We start from the raw sequence: 20,945 nt of genomic DNA, 5'->3' as shown, positions 1-20,945 counted from the left end.
GAAAGTGGTCAGAGTCCAGAGGTTATTGGCAATAGATGAATTTATCACAGTGACGTTTCACTCCCAGCACAGTGACATGAATCAACTCAGCAAACACAGTTACTGTCACACCAACAACCGAGCACAGTAAGCACTTCAGACTTTCTGCAGACGGTACACCAGTATTTCCGATAATCTTTTGTGAGTGGTGGGGTATTTTAAACAAAATGCTACAAAAGCAAAGAATGCATAAAAACCAAACTAAGGCTAGCAGAATATGCAACAATGAGTTTTAATCTAAAGTCACCTTGGAGGTCAACAAGTTATTTGTCCCTTCAGTTAATTGGGGGGGCAGGTAATAGTCTGAGATAAAAATTCAGTCATTTGAGGAGTATTCCTGTTACATATATAACAGGGGTCTCAAACAAGCTGTGTCAGGCCTAAATGATGTTTGTAGGATTTGCCGATATTCTACATTATAATAGCCAAGTGGCCTCTGTGTGTGTGTGTCTGCGCATATGGCTTCGATCACGCAAAAAGCAAAGAGAGCTGACATTTGCCACTTGGTATGCTTATGTATTTTGGGTTAGGGATGAACGCTGTGAAAATGGAAAGTTGATAGGACTAATATTTTTGGAGAAATTAGCAATTTTAGCTAACCAATAAACAATGGATGTTGTGCTGCAATGTACCACAGGCGTTTGGGGTTTTGGAGTTTTAAATGTTATTATAGTGCAGCAGATAACAGAATATTTGCAGAGGAATCCTTCAAATCTGGTTACAAGCACCAAAGTTTGACTGTGTATACCTTTTGGTACATATTTTAGAAAAATAACAGCCATTTGAATTTTCAATAGGGGGCCAAGTAGGGGTCAACTGACGAACTGCATAGGGGTAAAAAAAAAAATGTTCCAATCATATTGAAAGCTATACCACATTATGTGTCTGAGAACAAAGATTCCAAAAATGTATAGCTGGGACCATCTGTGACTGAATGTTCTGGAGTTATGGGGTAAAAACGACAAGCATGGCGACAAAGGTCACTTTCAGTTTGTACAGGGGTCAAAAGTTAAAGTTGCTCCAATTATGGTAAAACATGATGCAAATTATTGGTTGAGTTAGTAGGATTTTAAAAAGGAATAGTGTGCACCATGTGTTATGGTTAGTTATCATGTTACAGGGTAACATAGGCTTGCCTCTACTGGTGGTTGGCTCTCACTGTGGTATTGTATCACTTCCTGTTCCGGAGCACAGCGGTGTTTTGCTGTATCTGTTAGCTGTTTAATCTGCGCAGTTAGATTGATCTAGTTAACTAGATAACGATTTGTTTCACAGTGTAATCTTCACGTGCCTTAACTAAAGCACTCCCTCTGCTGAATCACCTCTAAATTATTTACACATTCACTTTGTGTGTTTTTAGGAATCCGCTAGCTTAGCGCAGCTACTAGCTCTTAGCCGGTTTAGCATGGCGGCTTCTCCTGTCTCTCCCGCACTTTTCTGCTCTGGGTGTGAAATGTTTAGTTATTCCTCAGCCTCCTTTAGCAGTAATGGTACTTGTAATAAGTGTATCTTATTCGTAGCTTTGGAGGCCAGGCTGGGCGAATTGGAGACTCGGCTCCGCACCTTGGAAAATCCTACAGCTAGCCAGGCCCCTGTAGTCGGTGTGGACCAAGGTAGCTTAGCCGCCGTTAGTTCCCCTCCGGAAGATCCCAAGCAGCCGGGAAAGCAGGCCGACTGTGAGGAGGAAGCATAGTTCTAAACAGAAGCCCCGTGTACACCGCCAACCCGTTCACATTTCTAACCGTTTTTGTCCACTCGGCGACACACCCGCCGAGGAACAAACTCTGGTTATTGGCGACTCTGTTTTGAGAAATGTGAAGTTAGCGACACCAGCAACCATAGTCAATTGTCTTCCGGGGGCCAGAGCAGGCGACATTGAAGGAAATTTGAAACTGCTGGCTAAGGCTAAGCGTAAATTTGGTAAGATTGTAATTCACGTCGGCAGTAATGACACCCGGTTACGCCAATCGGAGGTCACTAAAATTAACATTGAATCGGTGTGTAACTTTGCAAAAACGATGTCGGACTCTGTAGTTTTCTCTGGGCCCCTCCCCAATCGGACCGGGAGTAACATGTTTAGCCGCATGTTCTCCTTGAATTGCTGGCTGTCTGAGTGGTGTCCAAAAAATGAGGTGGGCTTCATAGATAATTGGCAAAGCTTCTGGGGAAAACCTGGTCTTGTTAGGAGAGACGGCATCCATCCCACTTTGGATGGAGCAGCTCTCATTTCTAGAAATCTGGCCAATTTTCTTAAATCCTCCAAACCGTGACTATCCAGGGTTGGGACCAGGAAGCAGAGTTGTAGTCTTACACACCTCTCTGCAGCTTCTCTCCCCCTGCCATCCCCTCATTACCCCATCCCCATAGAGGCGGTGCCTGCTCCCAGACCACCAATAACCAGTAAAAATCTATTTAAGCATAAAAATTCAAAAAGAAAAAATAATATAGCACCTTCAACTCCACCACAGACTAAAACAGTTAAATGTGGTCTATTAAACATTAGATCTCTCTCTTCTAAGTCCCTGTTAGTAAATGATATAATAATTGATCAACATATTGATTTATTCTGCCTTAAAGAAACCTGGTTACAGCAGGATGAATATGTTAGTTTAAATGAGTCAACACCCCCGAGTCACACTAACTGTCAGAACACTCGTAGCACGGGCCGAGGCGGAGGATTAGCAGCAATCTTCCACTCCAGCTTATTAATTAATCAAAAACCCAGACAGAGCTTTAATTCATTTGAAAGCTTGACTCTTAGTCTTGTCCATCCAAATTGGAAGTCCCAAAAACCAGTTTTATTTGTTATCTATCGTCCACCTGGTCCTTACTGTGAGTTTCTCTGTGAATTTTCGGACCTTCTGTCTGACTTAGTGCTTAGCTCAGATAAGATAATTATAGTGGGCGATTTTAACATCCACACAGATGCTGAGAATGACAGCCTCAACACTGCATTTAATCTATTGTTAGACTCAATTGGCTTTGCTCAAAATGTAAATGAGTCCACCCACCACTTTAATCATACCTTAGATCTTGTTCTGACTTATGGTATGGAAACTGAAGACTTAACAGTATTCCCTGAAAACTCCCTTCTGTCTGATCATTTCTTAATAACATTTACATTTACTCTGATGGACTACCCAGCAGTGGGGTAGAAGTCTTTCAGAAAGCGCTGTAACTAGGTTTAAGGATATGATTCCTTCTTTATGTTCTCCAATGCCATATACCAACACAGGGCAGAGTAGCTACCTAAACTCTGTGAGTGAGATAGATTATCTCGTCAATAGTTTTATATCCTCTTTGAGGACAACTTTGGATGCTGTAGCTCCTCTGAAAAAGAGAACCTTAAATCAGAAGTGCCTGACTCTGTGATATAACTCACAAACTCGCAGCTTAAAGCAGATAATCCGTAAGTTGGAGAGGAAATGGCGTCTCACTAATTTAGAAGATCTTCACTTAGCCTGGAAAAAGAGTCTGTTGCTCTATAAAAAAAAAAAGCCCTCTGTAAAGCTAGGACATCTTACTACTCATCACTAATTGAAGAAAATAAGAACAACCCCAGGTTTCTTTTCAGCACTGTAGCCAGGCTGACAAAGAGTCAGAGCTCTATTGAGCCGAGTATTCCTTTAACTTTAACTAGTAATGACTTCAAGACTTTCTTTGCTAATAAAATTTTAACTATTAGAGAAAAAATTACTCATAACCATCCCAAAGACACATCGTTCTCTTTGGCTGTTTTCAGTGATGCCAGTATTTGGTTAGACTCTTTCTCTCTGATTGTTCTGAGTTATTTTCATTAGTTACTTCCTCCAAACCATCAACATGTCTATTAGACCCCATTCCTACCAGGCTGCTCAAGGAAGCCCTACCATTAATTAATGCTTTGGTCTTAAATATGATCAACCTATCTTTATTAGTTGGCTATGTACCACAGGCTTTTAAGGTGGCAGTAATTAAACCATTACTTAAAAAGCCATCACTTGACCCAGCTATCTTAGCTAATTATAGGCCAATCTCCAACCTTCCTTTTCTCTCAAAAATTCTTGAAAGGGTAGTTGTAAAACAGCTAACTGATCATCTGGAGAGGAATGGTCTATTTGAAGAGTTTCAGTCAGGGTTTAGAATTCATCATAGTACAGAAACAGCATTAGTGAAGGTTACAAATGATCTTCTTATGGCCTCAGACAGTGGACTCATCTCTGTACTTGTTCTGTTAGACCTTATTGCTGCTTCTGATACTGCTGACCATAAAATTTTATTACAGAGATTAGAGCATGCTATAGGTATTAAAGACACTGCGCTGCAGTGGTTTGAATCATATTAATCTAATAGATTACATTTTGTTCATGTAAATGGGGAATCTTCTTCACAGACTAAGGTTAATTATGGAGTTCCACAAGGTTCTGTGCTAGGACCAATTTTATTCACTTTATACATGCTTCCCTTAGGCAGTATTATTAGACAGCATTGCTTAAATTTTCATTGTTACGCAGATGATACCCAGCTTTATCTATCCATGAAGCCAGAGGACACACACCAATTAGCTAAACTGCAGGATTGTCTTACAGACATAAAGACATGGATGACCTCTAATTTCCTGCTCTTAAAATCAGATAAAACTGAAGTTATTGTACTTGGCCCCACAAATCTTAGAAACATGGTGTCTAACCAGATCCCTACTCTGGATGGCATTACCCTGACCTCTAGTAATACTGTGAGAAATCTTGGAGTCATTTTTCATCAGGATATGTCATTCAAAGCGCATATTAAACAAATATGTAGGACTGCTTTTTTGCATTTGCGCACTCTCTCTAAAATTAGAAAGGTCTTGTCTCAGAGTGATGCTGAAAAACTAATTCATGCATTTATTTCCTCTAGGCTGGACTACTGTAATTCATTATTATCAGGTTGTCCTAAAAGTTCCCTGAAAAGCCTTTAGTTAATTCAAAATGCTGCAGCTACAGTACTGACAGGGACTAGAAGGAGAGAGCATATTTCACCCATATTGGCCTCTCTTCATTGGCTTCCTGTTAATTCTAGAATAGAATTTAATATTCTTCTTCTTACTTATAAGGTTTTGAATAATCAGGTCCCATCTTATCTTAGGGACCTCATAGTACCATATCACCCCAATAGAGCGCTTCGCTCTCAGACTGCAGGCTTACTTGTAGTTCCTAGGGTTTTTAAGAGTAGAATGGGAGGCAGAGCCTTCAGCTTTCAGGCTCCTCTCCTCTGGAACCAGCTCCCAATTCGGATCAGGGAGACAGACACCCTCTCTACTTTTAAGATTAGGCTTAAAACTTTCCTTTTTGCTAAAGCTTATAGTTAGGGCTGGATCAGGTGACCCTGAACCATCCCTTAGTTATGCTGCTATAGACAGACTTCTGGGGGGTTCCCATGATGCACTGTGTGTTTCTTTCTCTTTTTGCTCTGTATGCACCACTCTGCATTTAATCATTAGTGATTGATCTCTGCTCCCCTCCACAGCATGTCTTTTTCCTGATTCTCTCCCTCAGCCCCAACCAGTCCCAGCAGAAGACTGCCCCTCCCTGAGCCTGGTTCTGCTGGAGGTTTCTTCTTGTTAAAAGGGAGTTTTTCCTTCCCACTGTCGCCAAGTGCTTGCTCACAGGGGGTCGTTTTGACCGTTGGGGTTTTTCCGTAATTATTGTATGGCTTTGCCTTGCAATATAAAGTGCCTTGGGGCAACTGTTTGTTGTGATTTGGCGCTATATAAATACAAATTTGATTTGATTTAACATATGTCACATGTCATAGAATCCAATGGATGTCGACATTGTATGACTTTTACTTTGGAGACCAAACATTCAACACAGTTACAACTATTCCATTTGTTAATCCTATTAGTTCAACCAATAATTTGCACCATGTTTTACCAAAACTGGAACAACTAACTTTTGACCCCTGTACAAACTGAAACTGACCTTTGTCACCATTTTTGCTGTTTTTACCCCATAACTCCAGAACATTCAGTTATAGATAGTCCAAACTATACCTTTTTGGAATCTTTGTGATCAGACGCATAATGTAGTATGGCTTTCAATATGACTGGAACTTTTTTTTTTTTTTTTTACCCCTATGCAGTTCTTCAATTGACCCCTACTTGGCCCCCTATTGAAAATTCAAATGGATAACATTGTTTTTCTACAATATGTACCAAAAGGTATACACAGTCAAATTTTGGTGCTTGTAACCGGATCTGAACGATTCTTATAGTTATCTGCTGTACTATTATGGTGTTGTTAGTGTTACTGATTTATTGTGATTTTGTAGTTCAGTTGGTTTAGTCACTTCAGTTGTGTTGCCGTTACCATGAGTGAGTTCAGTCTCGTGTTGCTGACACCATGAGTGAAATGTGCCTGTTTGTGTCTAAAATTGGAAGCACCTGCATGCGGTAAAGACAAACAGTTGTGCGTACAACTTCAACTAGAGACCAAGAGAACACAGCTGGCATTTGCCATACTTATGTATTTAGGATCAAGGATTAATGGCAAAATGGAACACTGATAGGACTAATAGTTTTGGCGAAGCTACGAATATTAGCTAATGTTGCAAATTACATTTTGGACTCACGTGCCAGTCCAGCAGGGGGCAGTAAATCATCTTTATATAAAAATGCGAGTGCATGATTTTATTTACTAAGTTCAATGTAAGTGCATATAATTGTAAATATGTTAAAAATACATGGATGACACAAGCAAATGAAAACACTTATTTCCTTTGTGGTCCGTTTAAAAATCAAATGACAAAATAGAAGTAATAATAAAATTAAATAATTATATAATAATTGTGTGTATATGATAACAACAACCTAAACAATTTATAAATACATAAGAATGACATAATTAACAGGAAATAAAAGGGTTCAGTTCCTCTTCTAAAAACTGTTGATGTCTATGCTTCTAAAAACCTTCTGGACTGACATGCCATTCCAACTTGAGGCTTAATTTATTACCACCCTTAAAAATGTCAGCTATCTATTTTAGAAACACTACCCAATCTGGAGCAGGTGGATCCCCACGAGTAACACGCCAGTTTAACATTTAAACTCCAACTTGACTTTGTAGTCAGTTGCATCTATAAGAAAAGTATAGATCAGGTGTTTTGACTCACGTGTGGAACTCAGCAGCAGCAGAAAGAAAGAAAAAGCAAAAACCTCTAATTATCAGCCTCAGCGTTGCAGTGCTCATCAAAACTGTGCCAAAATGATCATCAAATTAATGAACATTTGGCATTATTTTATCTTCATTATTTTACATTGCAGTACTATTATGGAGGAAAAAAATTATTTCTCTCAGTGCTGATGGCATTGCACACCAACACTCCAGAGATGAGCAGGACACTAGAGTGTCAGGTGTAATTTTTTTCCACACCTGCGCCAAATCTTATTCTAAGCTACTGTTTACAGACAAATATGGTTGACATTTCATGTTAAACATCCACAAAGTTCCACACTTCTATGTCAATACATGAACAATTGGCCACTGCTGTGTTAGACGCAAAACGGTCTTATTTTAAAACCTCATATAAGTGCAAGAGACAGTTTTGAGTTTAATTGAGTGACGTGTACCTGAATTTTTGTGCATGCTTTCATCTTCTCATCTTGTGGGATGGTATTGGTGACCACCACAGCCTCAAACGGGGCGTTGTTGATGCGAGAAATAGCTGGGCCAGAAAATATTCCGTGAGTGAGGATGGCGTAGACCTTTACTGCTCCAGCATCTATCAGCCTAGAAAAAAAGGGTGGAAATGCAGAGAAAGCAGCTCAATCTGAATTCAGAGCAGCGAGTCACCGCGTTCATTTTATTTACCAGCTTATACATGCAAACATGGTAGTACACAAATCATGAGGTGCTGTTATTAAAAAGATCAAAGAACACCACTTTAAATGTCAATATGCTGGAAGCAGGACATCCATATTACTGTGTGCACGCTCGGCATAAAACTTCCAAGAACAACAAACTAAAAGATACAACACAACAGTAACAAAATCATAGATGATGCTGACTTGTCTGCAGCGTGGCAAATTGTGCCACAGGTGTCGGCCATGTCATCCACCAAGATGGCCACTCGATCTTTAACGTCACCCACCAGTACCATGCGGTCGACTTCGTTGGCTTTCTTCCTTTCTTTGTGAATGAGCGCAAAGTCCACATTCAGACGGTCTGCAATGGATGTTACTCTGGACAGAGAAAAAGTATGTAAACAACAATCATTACTAACTGTTAGCTGGCAGCACGGTTGCTTAGTGGTTAGCACTGTTGCCTCACAGCAAGAAGTTCATGAGATCGATTCCCACCTGTGGCCTTTCTGTGTTTGCATGTTCTCCCCGTGTTTCCCCCAGGTGCTCCGGCTTCTTCCCACATCCAAAGACATGCAGGTTAAGTGAAGTGGACACTTTAAATTGTCCATAGATGTGCGTGCGGATGTGAATGTGCTCGTTTGTCTATACTGTATATCTGCAACAGACTGGCGTCCTGTCTGGGGTGTACCCCCCTGCAGCCCTTAATTTGAGTAAGTGGTTGAAGATGAGTGTGTGTGAGTGACTGTTAGGCGACTACCTACAAACGCTGCACTGACACATAATTAGAAGGCAAAGCTGCAAAGACACCCTATTGTGTTTCTACATATTTATGGATTAATTACATTAGCGCCACCAACAGGTCAAACTTGCAGATGTGTCTATGCATGTAATCTTTGAACATATGCCTGATTTTCAAAAACAAGGTACCGCTGGACTCCTTGGGTCAAGCAGAGTTCAACACAGCCTTTGACATCAGTTTCCAATATGTTAAGACTTTCCACCAACTTGGAGTGTATGGGAAAAACTTACTTTTGCCCAAACTTCATTAAATAATAATAATAATAATAATAATAATAATAATAATAAAAAGGCTTAGCTGAACTTCAGACCAAGCCTAAAAAATGCATCTACAAGGGTCAGCTGAAAGGTTCTGCCTCCAATGTGATTATTTCAACAACAAGCAAGATAAAGTAAAACTGGTACAAGAATAATCCTTTATTTATTGACAATTTTCACCTGCAATTTCAGGCATGTGCAGAATTGCCTTTGACACAACATAATCGGTAGTCTCCAAAAAAAGAAAAAAAACAGGGATGTACATAGACATGCTTATGAAACAACTTGCTATTACTGAATACTTCACGGCAGACGGTTGTACACCTGTGGGCATTTATCAATGGGTGTTGCCTAGAACAGAATAGAGCCTTTATTGTCATTGCACATACAGTGAGGAAAATAAATATTTGGACACCCTGTGGTTTTGCAAGTTCTCCCACTTAGAAATCATGGAGGGGTCTGAAATTTTCATCTTAGGTGCATGTCCACTGTGAGAGACATAATCTAAAAAAAAAAATAAAATCCAGAAATCACAATGTATGATTTTTTAAAAATAATTTATTTGTATGTTACTGCTGCAAATAAGTATTTGAACAAATACCAACCAGCAAGAATTCTGGCTCACAGAGACCTGTTAATTTTTCTTTAAGAAGCCCCCCTATTCTGCACTCTTTACCTGCATTAATTGCACCTGTTTGAACTTGTTGCCTGTATAAAAGACACCTGTTCACACACTCAATCACACTCCAACCTGTCCACCATAGCCAAGACCAAAGAGCTGTCTAAGGACACCAGAGACAACATTGTAGACCTGCACAAGGCTGGGATGGACTGCAGGACAACAGGCAAGCAGCTTGGTGAGAAGACAACAACTGTTGGTGCAATTATTAGAAAATGGAAGAAACACAAGATGAGAGTCAATCTTCCTTGGTCTGGGGCTCCATGCAAGATCTCACTTCGTGGGGTAAGGATGATTCTGATAAAGCCCAGAACTACACAGGAGGACCTGGTCAATGACCTGAAGAGAGCTGGGACCACCGTCACAAAGATTACATTAGTAACACATGATGCTGTCATGGTTTAAAATCCTGCAGGGCAGCAAGGTCCCCCTGCTCAAACCAGCACATGTCCAGGCCCGTTTGAAGTTCACCAGTGACCATCTGGATGATCCAGAGGCGGCATGAGAGAAGGTCATGTGATCAGATGAGACCAGAATAGAGCTTTTTGGAATCAACTCCACTTACCATGTTTAGAGGATGAGAACAACCCTAAGAAAACCATCTCAACCGTGAAGCATGGGGATGGAAACATCATACTCTGGAGGTGCTCTTCTGCAAAGGGGACAGGACGACTGCACAATATTGAAGGGAGGATGGATGGCGTTATGTATTGTGAGATTTTGGCAAAGAACCTCCTTCCCTCAGTAAGAGCACTGAAGATGGGTCATGGCTGGGTCTTCCAGCATGACAATGACCCCAAACACACAGCCAGGGCAACTAAGGAGGGGCTCTGTAAGAAGCATTTCAAGGTCCTGGAGTGGCCTGGCCAGTCTCCAGACCTGAACTCAATAGAAAATCTTTGGAGGGAGCTGAAACTCCAAACCTGAAAGATTTGGAGAAGATATGTATGGAGGAGTGGACCAAAATCCCTGCTGCAGTGTGTGAAACCTGGTGAAAAACTATAGGAAACCTTTGACCTCTGTAATTGCAAACAAAGGCTACTGTACCAAATATTAACATTGATTTTCACAGGTGTTCAAATACTTATTTGCATCAGTAACATACAAATAATTTATTAAAAAAAATCATACATTGTGATTTCCGGATTTTTTTTTAGATTATGTCTCTCACAGTGGACATGCACCTACGATGAAAATTTCAGACCTCTGCATGATTTCTAAGTGGGAGAACTTGCAAAATTGCAGGGTGTTCAAATACTTATTTTGCTCACTGTACAACAAAACTTGTCCTCTGCATTTAACCCATCCTAATTACAGTTGGATACAATCTAACCACTCGGAGCAGTGGGCAGCCACAGTCCAGCACCCGGGGACCAACTCCAGATGTAGACGCTGCCTTGGTGAGGGGCAGAGAAAGAAGCAGCCCTATGTCGACAGCTGTGTGGATGGCAGCAGTCGATAACTGAGCCACGAGTCTGAAAGGTGAAAATCTAGCTACGAGTCTGTGACCAGGCCCATAGCGGGTGCCCTAAACAGTCACAGATGCACAACATCTGAACAAGAAATGCACAACATTGATTTATTGAGTAATAGAGAAGTGTGTGCATGATGAAGATTTCTTCATCGATGGGATGCAAAAGCATGTCTGGTATTGACCTAAGTGTGTGGAAAGGGAATGATACTGACTTTGTTTCTGTGTAGGCTCTCAGTTGTCCAGGTGGTTTCCATAGTAGAGAAGCTTGAATCTTCGACTGGAGTGGGTTGCTTGACGCGAAGACGTTTCGCTTCAAATCGCAGAAGCTTCCTCAGATAAAATTCTTGCTCTGGTAGTCTGACTTCTGTCTGACCCTTGTCGAGAAACGTTCTCACGTCAAGCAACCCAGTCCAGCCAAAGATTCAAGCTTCTCTACTAATGATACTGACTGATAAAAAAATATTCCGAGCTTGAAACAGACAATTTGTGTGAGTATCTTGCTTGTTAAAAAATGTGTTTTTACTAGGGCTGGGCAGGTTAACGCATTACTATCATGTTAGTGCATTAATTAATTAACACCGACAATTTTTTTTAATTGCACATTAACACAGTTTTTTTTTATTGTAAGAGAGACGGCTTCAAAAGTCTGTCGCTGACTGCTGCCGCACTCACAGGAACCGGTGTGATGAGTCCCCGACACTAAAAAAGAAAATAATTGGCAGATAAACCAACCAACATGGAGAAGGGCATGGAACTTTTACATGGCCATTTTCATTTTAAAGTCAGGGCTGTGAAATGAAAATTGTAAAATCCGAGGAAAATTCGCAGGGGCTCTGGGGGGCGCAGCTCCCCAGGAGCCGGGGTCTAAGGCCTTGTGGGACCCCAGAAACCAAATTAAATTTTCATCTACTGATACGTTTTCAACATCTGGAAGAAAAAAAAAATCTCAAAATTAGTGTATATTTAAATGATCCTAGATTCAACCTTTCATTTGAACCATCAATGATCATGTTGAAATAACAGAATACGACGTGGAAGTAGGACCTGGAATGATTTTCCTTTTAACTGTAAACCAAATTATGCATTAACTCAGAACAATTAAACTACATGAAATTCATGAAGACTGAAAAGACTGTTAAACCATGTCAAAAACCACAGCTAAAGATTGTAGAATATTTTTTTTAAAGATCAGGGTAAAATATCAATAACATACCTTATAGTAAAAAGCCACACATTCTTGTGTAAATTCCTGTAAATCCATTCAAAGCCAGTGTCTTTTTTCCCATGAAAAAAGTCTACATTAATAAAAACTAATTTACATTGTTGTGTAAATTCATGTAGCCTAAATTCATTCAAAGACACAATGTCTTTTTTTCAATGAAAGAAAGTCTAGATTAATGAAAGAAAAAAGGCACATAATCTTTTCTGAAATCCTGTTTGAACAGCACAATGTTTATTTTCCAGAGAGAGAAAAATAAATTCTTACCAGTTCGCTTTTCCCGTTTATCTTTCAGGTGTGTTCATGAAGCCAGCAACAATTCCACGGATTCTTGTCCTTATCAGACTTTTTCAAACCGTCTTTCTCGCCATCTTCGCTCTGTCTGATGTCGCTCCGTGACACAGACATGCTGCAAAATTCTTCTTTTAAAAACTTGAAAGTTCTAAAAGTGTGCGATGTCCACATGCTACGTTTAGCTAAGCTTCGCACAGGAGAAACACAGTGTCACAGCAGCAACCAACCAGTCCCGCTTTACGACAACTGTCGTCAGCCAGGCTTTGAGTGGCATTTTTCCTCCGCGAATCTCTGCGGATCGGAGGAAACTGATATGTATCTGTAACACACAGATCAGTGTCTGCGGACTTATAAAACTTGCATGATGTCGTAAAAAAAACACTTTGCGATAAGCATTTTAAAAACTCAGTAACGATCATGATTAAAGAGTACAATAGGGGTGCAGGAAAAAATCGATTCGAGCTCGAATCGCGTTTCTAACAATGAACGATTCAGAATCGATTTTCATTTTCAAAAAATCATTTATTTTTTTTTTGCGGGTGCGGGTGTGCCTTCTCAGCCACTGTAGTGCTTGGCAAAACAAGGAAGCAGCGTGGGCTATGTACAGGCATGCTAGCCTAGTAGGCTACAGAGGGCTGTTGTCGTGTTACGGTGTTTGTTGTTGCGCCGCTAAAGTATGGAGGATGAAGAAAAAGAAATCCAACCGCCCCCGCGGTCTTTGAAAGCAACCATTTGGAAACACTTTGGATTTTACCGTCAACCCGGCCTGAGTAAGAAAGGGCTCGACATGACTCATGCGATTTGCATCGATTGCAAAGGTAAAGTAAAGTATTTCAGGAATACTTCAAATCCCCGTTCTCACCTGGAAAGACATCACCCAAAGTTGTTGGTAGAATTGGATAATCCAGTGAAGACAGCGCCAACACGACCAGCTGATCAGCGCACGCTTCACCACTTTGAAAAACTGCCACACAATTGTGAACGGGCAAAGAAGATAACAAAATCCATCGCTTGTTTTATCGCAAAAGACCTGCGACCATACAGCGCAGTGGAGAGAGACGGCTTCAAATTCATGATTAAGACTATTGAGCCACGGTATGTCATACCTTCACGCACATACTTCACAGACACTGCTGTACCTGAACTTTACAGAGAGACAAAGCTAAAGGTCGGGGAAGCCGTGGCCAAAAACGCCACCAGAGTAGCACTTACGTGTGATCACTGGACCTCTAGGGCAACCGAATCATACGCTACATTTATGGTGCACTACATCACAGAAGAATGGCAGCTCCAGTCTCAAGTCCTGCAAACTAGGGTGATGCATGAAAGCCACACTGCTCAAAACATTCATGCAACTTTTCACTCAGTCGCAAAGGAATGGAAGCTAACGCTCACGGACCTGTTGATTGTTACAGACAACGCATCTAACATGCTTGCTGCTATGCAGCTTGAGGAGAACCTAACATGTATCTTGTTTTGCACACACACTCAACCTCGCAGTTCAGCGAGCTCTGAAGCTCAATACTGTGTCACAGGTGCTAGGGAGGATTAGGCGAATCACTGGTTATTTCCATTGGAGCACCATGGCGTGTGAGGCCCTGAAAGTGAGTCAGAAGGCTCTTGGTTTGGAAGATTACAAGCTGCAAATCAACGTCGCGACCAGATGGAATAGCGCATACGAGATGGTCGACAGGTTTCTGGAGCAGCAGCCTGCCATATGTGCCGCTCTCACCAATCCTGGGGTGCGCAAAAATAACACAGCCGACACCCCCACACTAAGTGACGCAGAAATAAAGCATGGCACTCAGGCCAATGAGAGACGCCACCAACATCATGTCAGAGGATTCATCACCTACACTGTCAGTCATTGCTTGCCCAGCTTCTTCATGACACAGGAGATGACTCTGATAACTCCACACTTGTCCGGGAAATTAAACGGGCAATCCATGAGGATCTGGCCAAGAGATACAGCAGTGTGAAGACCCAAAAGCTTCTCCACAAGGCCTCTACACTCGACCCCAGGTTTAAAGCACTGCCTTTCCTTGCCAGAGAACAACAGCTGGACATCCATGCAGATGTGATAAAAGAGGCAGCGCTTGAGGTAAAATTTAATTAACCTACAATTTATTAAAACCCTTTAAAAAAAACATACCTGTGTGTGTGTATACACAACTATATATTATATTTATAATATAAAATGTGATTTCATTGATTATAAATAGCATATTTCATCAAACCAAGTGCTTTACACAAAGCAAGTGTAAAACACATTGATAAGATGTTATAAGTTTTTTTTATAAATACTTAAGAGAATAGAACACAAGAATACAATAACTAATAAATTATATTATTAATAGTGTTAATAGTATTTTTAATTAATTTTAATATTTTAGAATACAAATAAAACAGGCAAATAACAGAATAATCTTATGAACCTTGTTACAAAACTAAAACAATATATGTTTTCCTCCTACAGGATCAGGAGAAGCCTGGGGAGGCTGACAGCAGTCCTGTGGAGCCAGAGGCAAGCCCAGAAGAAGGTCCTATCCCTAAAAGGAGAACATCATCTGCTGCTTTGGTGAATCTGCTGAGCAAGACATTCACTGAGGTCAGAGTTGCACCCAAATCAGCCAGCAGCAGGGCTGAGGAGGAGCTGAACAAGTATCTGGCTGTACCTGCACTTTCTCTCTCATAAGACCCCCTTCCTTCACTGGTGGAAGTCCAATGAGAGAGATTTCCCTCTACTAGCCAGATTAGCTAAACGCTATCTATGTATCCCTGGTACAAGTGTGGCAGCAGAGAGAGTATTCTCCACTGCTGGAGATGTAGTGACAGCTCAGAGGAGCTGTCTTTCTTCAGAGCATGCAGATCAGCTTATTTTCCTGCAGAAGAACCTATAGATTTGATTACTGCCAATTTAGTTGTGTCAAGCATTTTTGTGATTTGCTGTTAAGAAAAAAAGAGAACAGTGTTTGTTTAATTTCATTTTGGATGCTCTCAGAAATCTAAAGGCAATGCCTATTTCTTTATAGAGGCTGCTATAAACCTTTTGTTTTGTAGTTTTTACACAAAGACGGGTTACAGTATTTTTTTGTTTCATCTGTGAAGTGGAAGTTCTGGCAGCTAACCTAAGCCTACCCAAAAAAGTGTAATTTTATTTCTGGAAGTGGCATGTTTTCAGAAATAGGCAGCTAGCCTAAGCTGAGTTCTTGTACGAAGCAATTTGTTGTTTACTTTTTACAGAAAGAGGAGTATTTTTGTATAATTTAAGTTTTGAGTAGTGGCAAGTTCTGGCAGCTAGCCTAAGCCTAGTTCTTGTACGAAGCAATTTGCTGTTTTTACAGAAAGAGCAGTATTGTATAATTTAAGTTTCGAGTAGTGGCAAGTTCTGGCAGCTAGCCTAAGCCTACCAATTTTATTTATTTTACTACAGTTTTATTACTTTAATGTAATGTTAAACTGTGAGAAGTTCAAGTAGCTTGAGTGTCAGCCTCAAAGATATTGTGTTGTGTTGGTACAAGTTTAAAAAATGCGTGCAAGCATAAATAAATCAGACGTTGTCTTGGATTTACCTTTGTGTGTTTACATTATTGCAATAGGTTGATAAAACCTTTACAATTATAAAATCTTTATAAATGTACTCTACTTTCATGCCAGCAGACTGGAGTAGATCCTGAGATCTGAGAATCGTTTTGAATCAAGAATTGTTTTGAATCGGAAAATAATCGTTTTTGAATCGAATTGTTTGGATTTGAAAGAATCTGAAAAAAATCAAATCGTGACCCCAAGAATCGATTCTGAATCGAATCGTGGGATTCCCAAAGATTCACAGCCCTGCCATCCCGCAGAGTTTTCACAGCCCTGCAAAGTGCTTCCAGACGGCGTAATCAATAGAACCAAAGTTACGTGCGGCCACTGCAAAGCTGAATTTCATTATCGGCGGAGTACTTTGAGTCTTAAATATCACCTAAATGCAGCACACACAGCTGATACCAGCAAATCATTCAACGAAACAAATTGCGGTGCGAGGCTTCGGCAAACTAGATGCAGCGTGTGGGAGAACTACAGATAAACAAAGGCAAGAGAAGCTCGCAAATGCGACAGTGAAATGGATTGCTACAGACTGCAGGTCGATTAATGTTGTGGAGGATGTCTGTCTATGAGACATTCTGAGAACCGTAACAAATGACGGCACATATGAGATTACCTCACGATGCACCATAAAGGAGAGGACTGCACAAGCCATAACTTTACAACATGCACCCACTGTTGCTCTCACTGGGGACTACTGGACATCACTGGGTAACTATAATTTATTTTTACTTAACTGCAACTGCATAAAATGCTGTTATTAAGTGTTTGGAGAAGAAATTTTATGGCACTTTCATTCATATGGCAGAACATTTAAAATAAAATTGTGCTATACACTACTTTTGAATTCATTTTTTAATTTTGCGTATAACAATGCGATTAATCATGATTAATCATGGAAATCACGCGATTCATTGTGATTAAAATTTGTAATTGTTGCTCAGCTCTAGTCTTTACTAATAGCTGTTGATGTCTCACATGTTAAAACAGAATTCATGTTTATTAATACAATGGGGCTTCCCAAAACTCATAAAAGTAATACCATATATATATATATATATATATATATATATATATATTTTTTTTTTTTTTTTTTATTAAAACTTTATTTAACCAGATCGATCCCATTGAGACACAAAGATCTCTTTTCCAAGGGAAGCCTGGCCAAGAAAGCAGCTTAAAAACAAAGTTTCAAAATGAGAACATAGAATCAGACAACAATAAAACAGACAAGTACAATCTGGTCACATCATAGAGTTGAGGCAGATACTATGCCCCTCAATGTTTTTAAATGTTCCAAGAGAAGTTAGTTCCCTCAAGTTCAAAGTTCTCTGTAGTGAGTTCCAGGCAGCAGGTGCGAAGTACATGAAGGAATGCTTACCTAACTCAGTACGAATTTTGGGGACATTAAGCAAGTAGCAATCACTGGAACGCAAGGAGTAAGTACTCTAGGTTCTCGAAATGTAACCAGATAGATATTGGGGGAGTAGACCTAAGATTGCTTTGTAAATAAAAATGTGCCAGTGTGAGAGACGACGTGCAGCCAACAAGGGCCAGTCAACTCTGCTATATAAAGTACAATGGTGAGTGAAGGTTTTGCAACATGTAACAAACCTCAGGGCACCGTGATACATAGAGTCCAAAGATTGGATACAATTAGCAGGGGCATGCATATAAAGAAGGTCGCCATAGTCCAATAAAGGAAGAAAGGTGGCAGCTACTAAATTCTTCCTAGCGGCAAAACTTAAACATGTCCTGTTACGATAAAAAAAACAAAAAAAAAACAGTTTTAGCTTTAGTTTTTTGATCAGGTTCTCAGCACACCCAAATACTTGTAGCAAGGCACTAGCTCAATCGTGTATCCTTGCAGAGAGAACACATTAGGAGGGGGCTCGGGTGTCTTCCTGCCATTTGAAAAAAATCATAAATTTAGTTTTAGAAACGTTAAGAACAAGTTTCAAATTTACAAGCTGACATTCCAGGAGGTTAAAGGCAGTCTGTAAAAAGCCAACAGCCTCAGCAAGGGTGGAGCCACAACAGTAAATAACAGTGTCATCAGCATAAAAATGGAATTTAGCATCAGTGACATTTCTGCCAAGTACATCCACAAAAATGCTAAACAAAATTGGACTTAAAACAGAGCCCTGAGGCACACCAGAGGAGACCTTTAACATTGTGGAGAAACTACCACCGAAGTGTGTACAATGCATTCTGTCAGACAGATAACCTAAATGATATGTCTGCCATACGAGGGTAGGCTGAAAAGTTCTAAGGCTCACCAAGGAGAAATGCCATTTCAATAAAATTTGGCATGCATTAAGTTCAACTCTTCTGATGACTGACTGTGTTATTTTCTTCCAGGTTGTGAGGTAGTTTGTGGTTCACAGCCAAGTTTGAAAGTTTGTGGTAGAGGGAAACGGCAAAAATGGACAAAATCTGGCATAGCGGTGTGATTAAGTACCTGCATAAGAAGGGGTTAAAGCCCAAGGACATTCATGCGGATATGGTTGCTACATTAGGGGATGAAGCTCCCTCCATATCTACAGTGCAGAAGTGGGCAGCTGAATTTAAGAGGGGCAGAGAAAGCCTTGAAGACGACCCAAGGTCTGGGCGGCCTGCAACAGCCACAACCCATAAAAACAATGACCTTGTTCATGAAATGGTGATGGACGACAGACGATCGACGATTAATCAGCTAGCAGATGCTGTGGGAATATCCCGTGAGAGAATTGAACACATTCTGCATGAAGAACTTGGAATGTCAAAGGTGTCAGCTCGGTGGGTGCCACGTCTTCTGACGCCTGATCAGAAACGCACCAGGCTAGTCATGTCGAAGGTAAACTTGGCGCAATTTGAAGAGGATCCAGCCAATTACATGGAACATTTTCTTACCCAGGATGAGTGTTGGGTTCACCACTTTGAACCAGAGACAAAAAACAATCAATGCAGTGGAAACACCCAAGGTCACCACCTCCAAAGAAGGCCAAGGTCTTTTCGTCTGCGGGGAAGGTCATGGTTTCAGTTTTCTGGGATGCCAAGGGCATTGTGCTCGTGGACTATCTTGAAAAGGGACAAACCATAAATGGACAGTACTATTATAACCTACTGAGACAGTTACGCAAGGCTATCAAAAAGAAGCGACCAGGAAAGCTGACAAAAGGGGTGCTGTTCCATCAAGACAATGCCCCAGCTCACAAGTCAACAGTGGCCATGGCCACTATCCACGAGTGTGGATTCGAACTAGTAGATCACCCACCATACTCCCCTGACTTGGCACCCTTGGACTTTCATCTGTTCCCAAACCTGAAAAAAAACTTGGCTGGGAAGCACTATCGGAGCAATGATGAGGTGATGGCTGCCGCTGAGGACTATTTTGACTCTCAAGATGAACGCTTCTATGCCAAGGGAATCGAAGCACTCAAGCACCGGTGGAAGAAGTGTGTGGAGTTACAGGGAGACTATGTAGAAAAATAACCCTGAATTTGTTCAATTCGACAACTGCATCATAGTCAGCCTTAGAACTTTTCAGCCTACCCTCGTATTTCATTATACAGAACAGCATAGAAACTTGCTCACAGGTCACAAATTTTGACTAATCCTCCAGAAAATTGACATGGGTGATCCTCCGACCAACCTTGACAATTCTATTTATATGTTGTCATGATTGATCAAAGACCAATTTAACCAAGTGAATTTGATCATGAGACAGCAAAAAAGGATGTGAGATCACATCTCAGCAACACTGACATATCAAAACCAAGCTTGGTTACGATTACTCAGAATTCATTTGTGAAAAGATAAAAAATACCGTTTAGCTGATTTGACCTGTAGGGGCGTTGCTATAGTGAATATACTCATTTTCTGTTAATTACAGTGGTGGGCACAGATAACCAAAAAATTAACTTCGATAACAGATAATCAGATAACTGAAAAGTTATCTTCAATAAAGATAAAACAATAAACCACCCAAAAATGTATCGGAAGTTACAGATAACAGATAACAGATAAATTCCAATATTATCTCTGGCACATTTACAACTACTAGTAAAACAAATTTAATAGCTTCTAATAATATTAAAAATAACAACAGACCCAAACAATAAGACCACACTTTTTTCTTTCAACAGTCTGCCCCTGCTGGAAGCTCTTGTTTACTACAGCGCTCCGAGCACAGAGGCACCCCGAGACCCAAACAAGACCACATTTTTTTCTTTCAACATTCGGCCCCTGCTGGAAGCTCTTGTTTATTACAGCCCTCCCAACACAGAGGCACCCTGAGAGCAGCCGTAAAGCCAGCTCTCTATCAACGACAAAGCTCCGGTCATGCAGAGGTCTTGAAAAATAAAGACATATTGAGTTATGGTGTTGATTTATAATTAATAACAATACCGATAGAATAACTCCATTAATGTCAATTCTGTCATTTGTACAAAGTTAAAATATAACATATCTTTTAATGTTGAATAATGCACTAATTCTGACATTTTGTAACAAAGAGACAGATTGCAAAGGATTCTGGGTAAACGTGCCTCTGCTAAACACTGTTTGGTTCAGTCATTCATTATGTAACCCAACACAATGTGACGTCTGTTGTGTGTTGGTGTTTAAATGTGCTTTTGTAAAATATTCCATTTTTTTATTTGTAAAAACAAGCATTTTTACGGAGCCCTGGAAGTGTCATCGCAAAATTTTTTGCATGTGGAGAGAATGTGCGCATGTTTGCGCACATTCTCTCCTTACAACATTAATTTGATGTAAAACATGCTTTACA

At 40.4% G+C, this 20,945-nt stretch overlaps 1 protein-coding gene across 1 annotated transcript in view; it reads right to left on the bottom strand.

Annotated features, from left to right (window-relative positions):
* The window catches only part of LOC117514475 (ribose-phosphate pyrophosphokinase 2), an 86,753-nt gene that overhangs the window by 6,694 nt on the left and 59,114 nt on the right, over nucleotides 1–20,945 (bottom strand). Inside the window, exons 5-6 of the mRNA XM_034174958.1 lie at nucleotides 8,066–8,239; nucleotides 7,628–7,787 (exon numbers count right to left, since the gene is read on the bottom strand). Coding sequence (XP_034030849.1) covers nucleotides 7,628–7,787; nucleotides 8,066–8,239 — 334 coding nt within the window. The remainder of the gene's footprint in view (nucleotides 1–7,627; nucleotides 7,788–8,065; nucleotides 8,240–20,945) is intronic.

This window comes from Thalassophryne amazonica, chromosome 1, assembly GCF_902500255.1.
Source record: "Thalassophryne amazonica chromosome 1, fThaAma1.1, whole genome shotgun sequence".
NCBI lineage: Eukaryota > Metazoa > Chordata > Actinopteri > Batrachoidiformes > Batrachoididae > Thalassophryne > Thalassophryne amazonica.
This window is presented reverse-complemented; position numbering and strand designations above follow the sequence as displayed.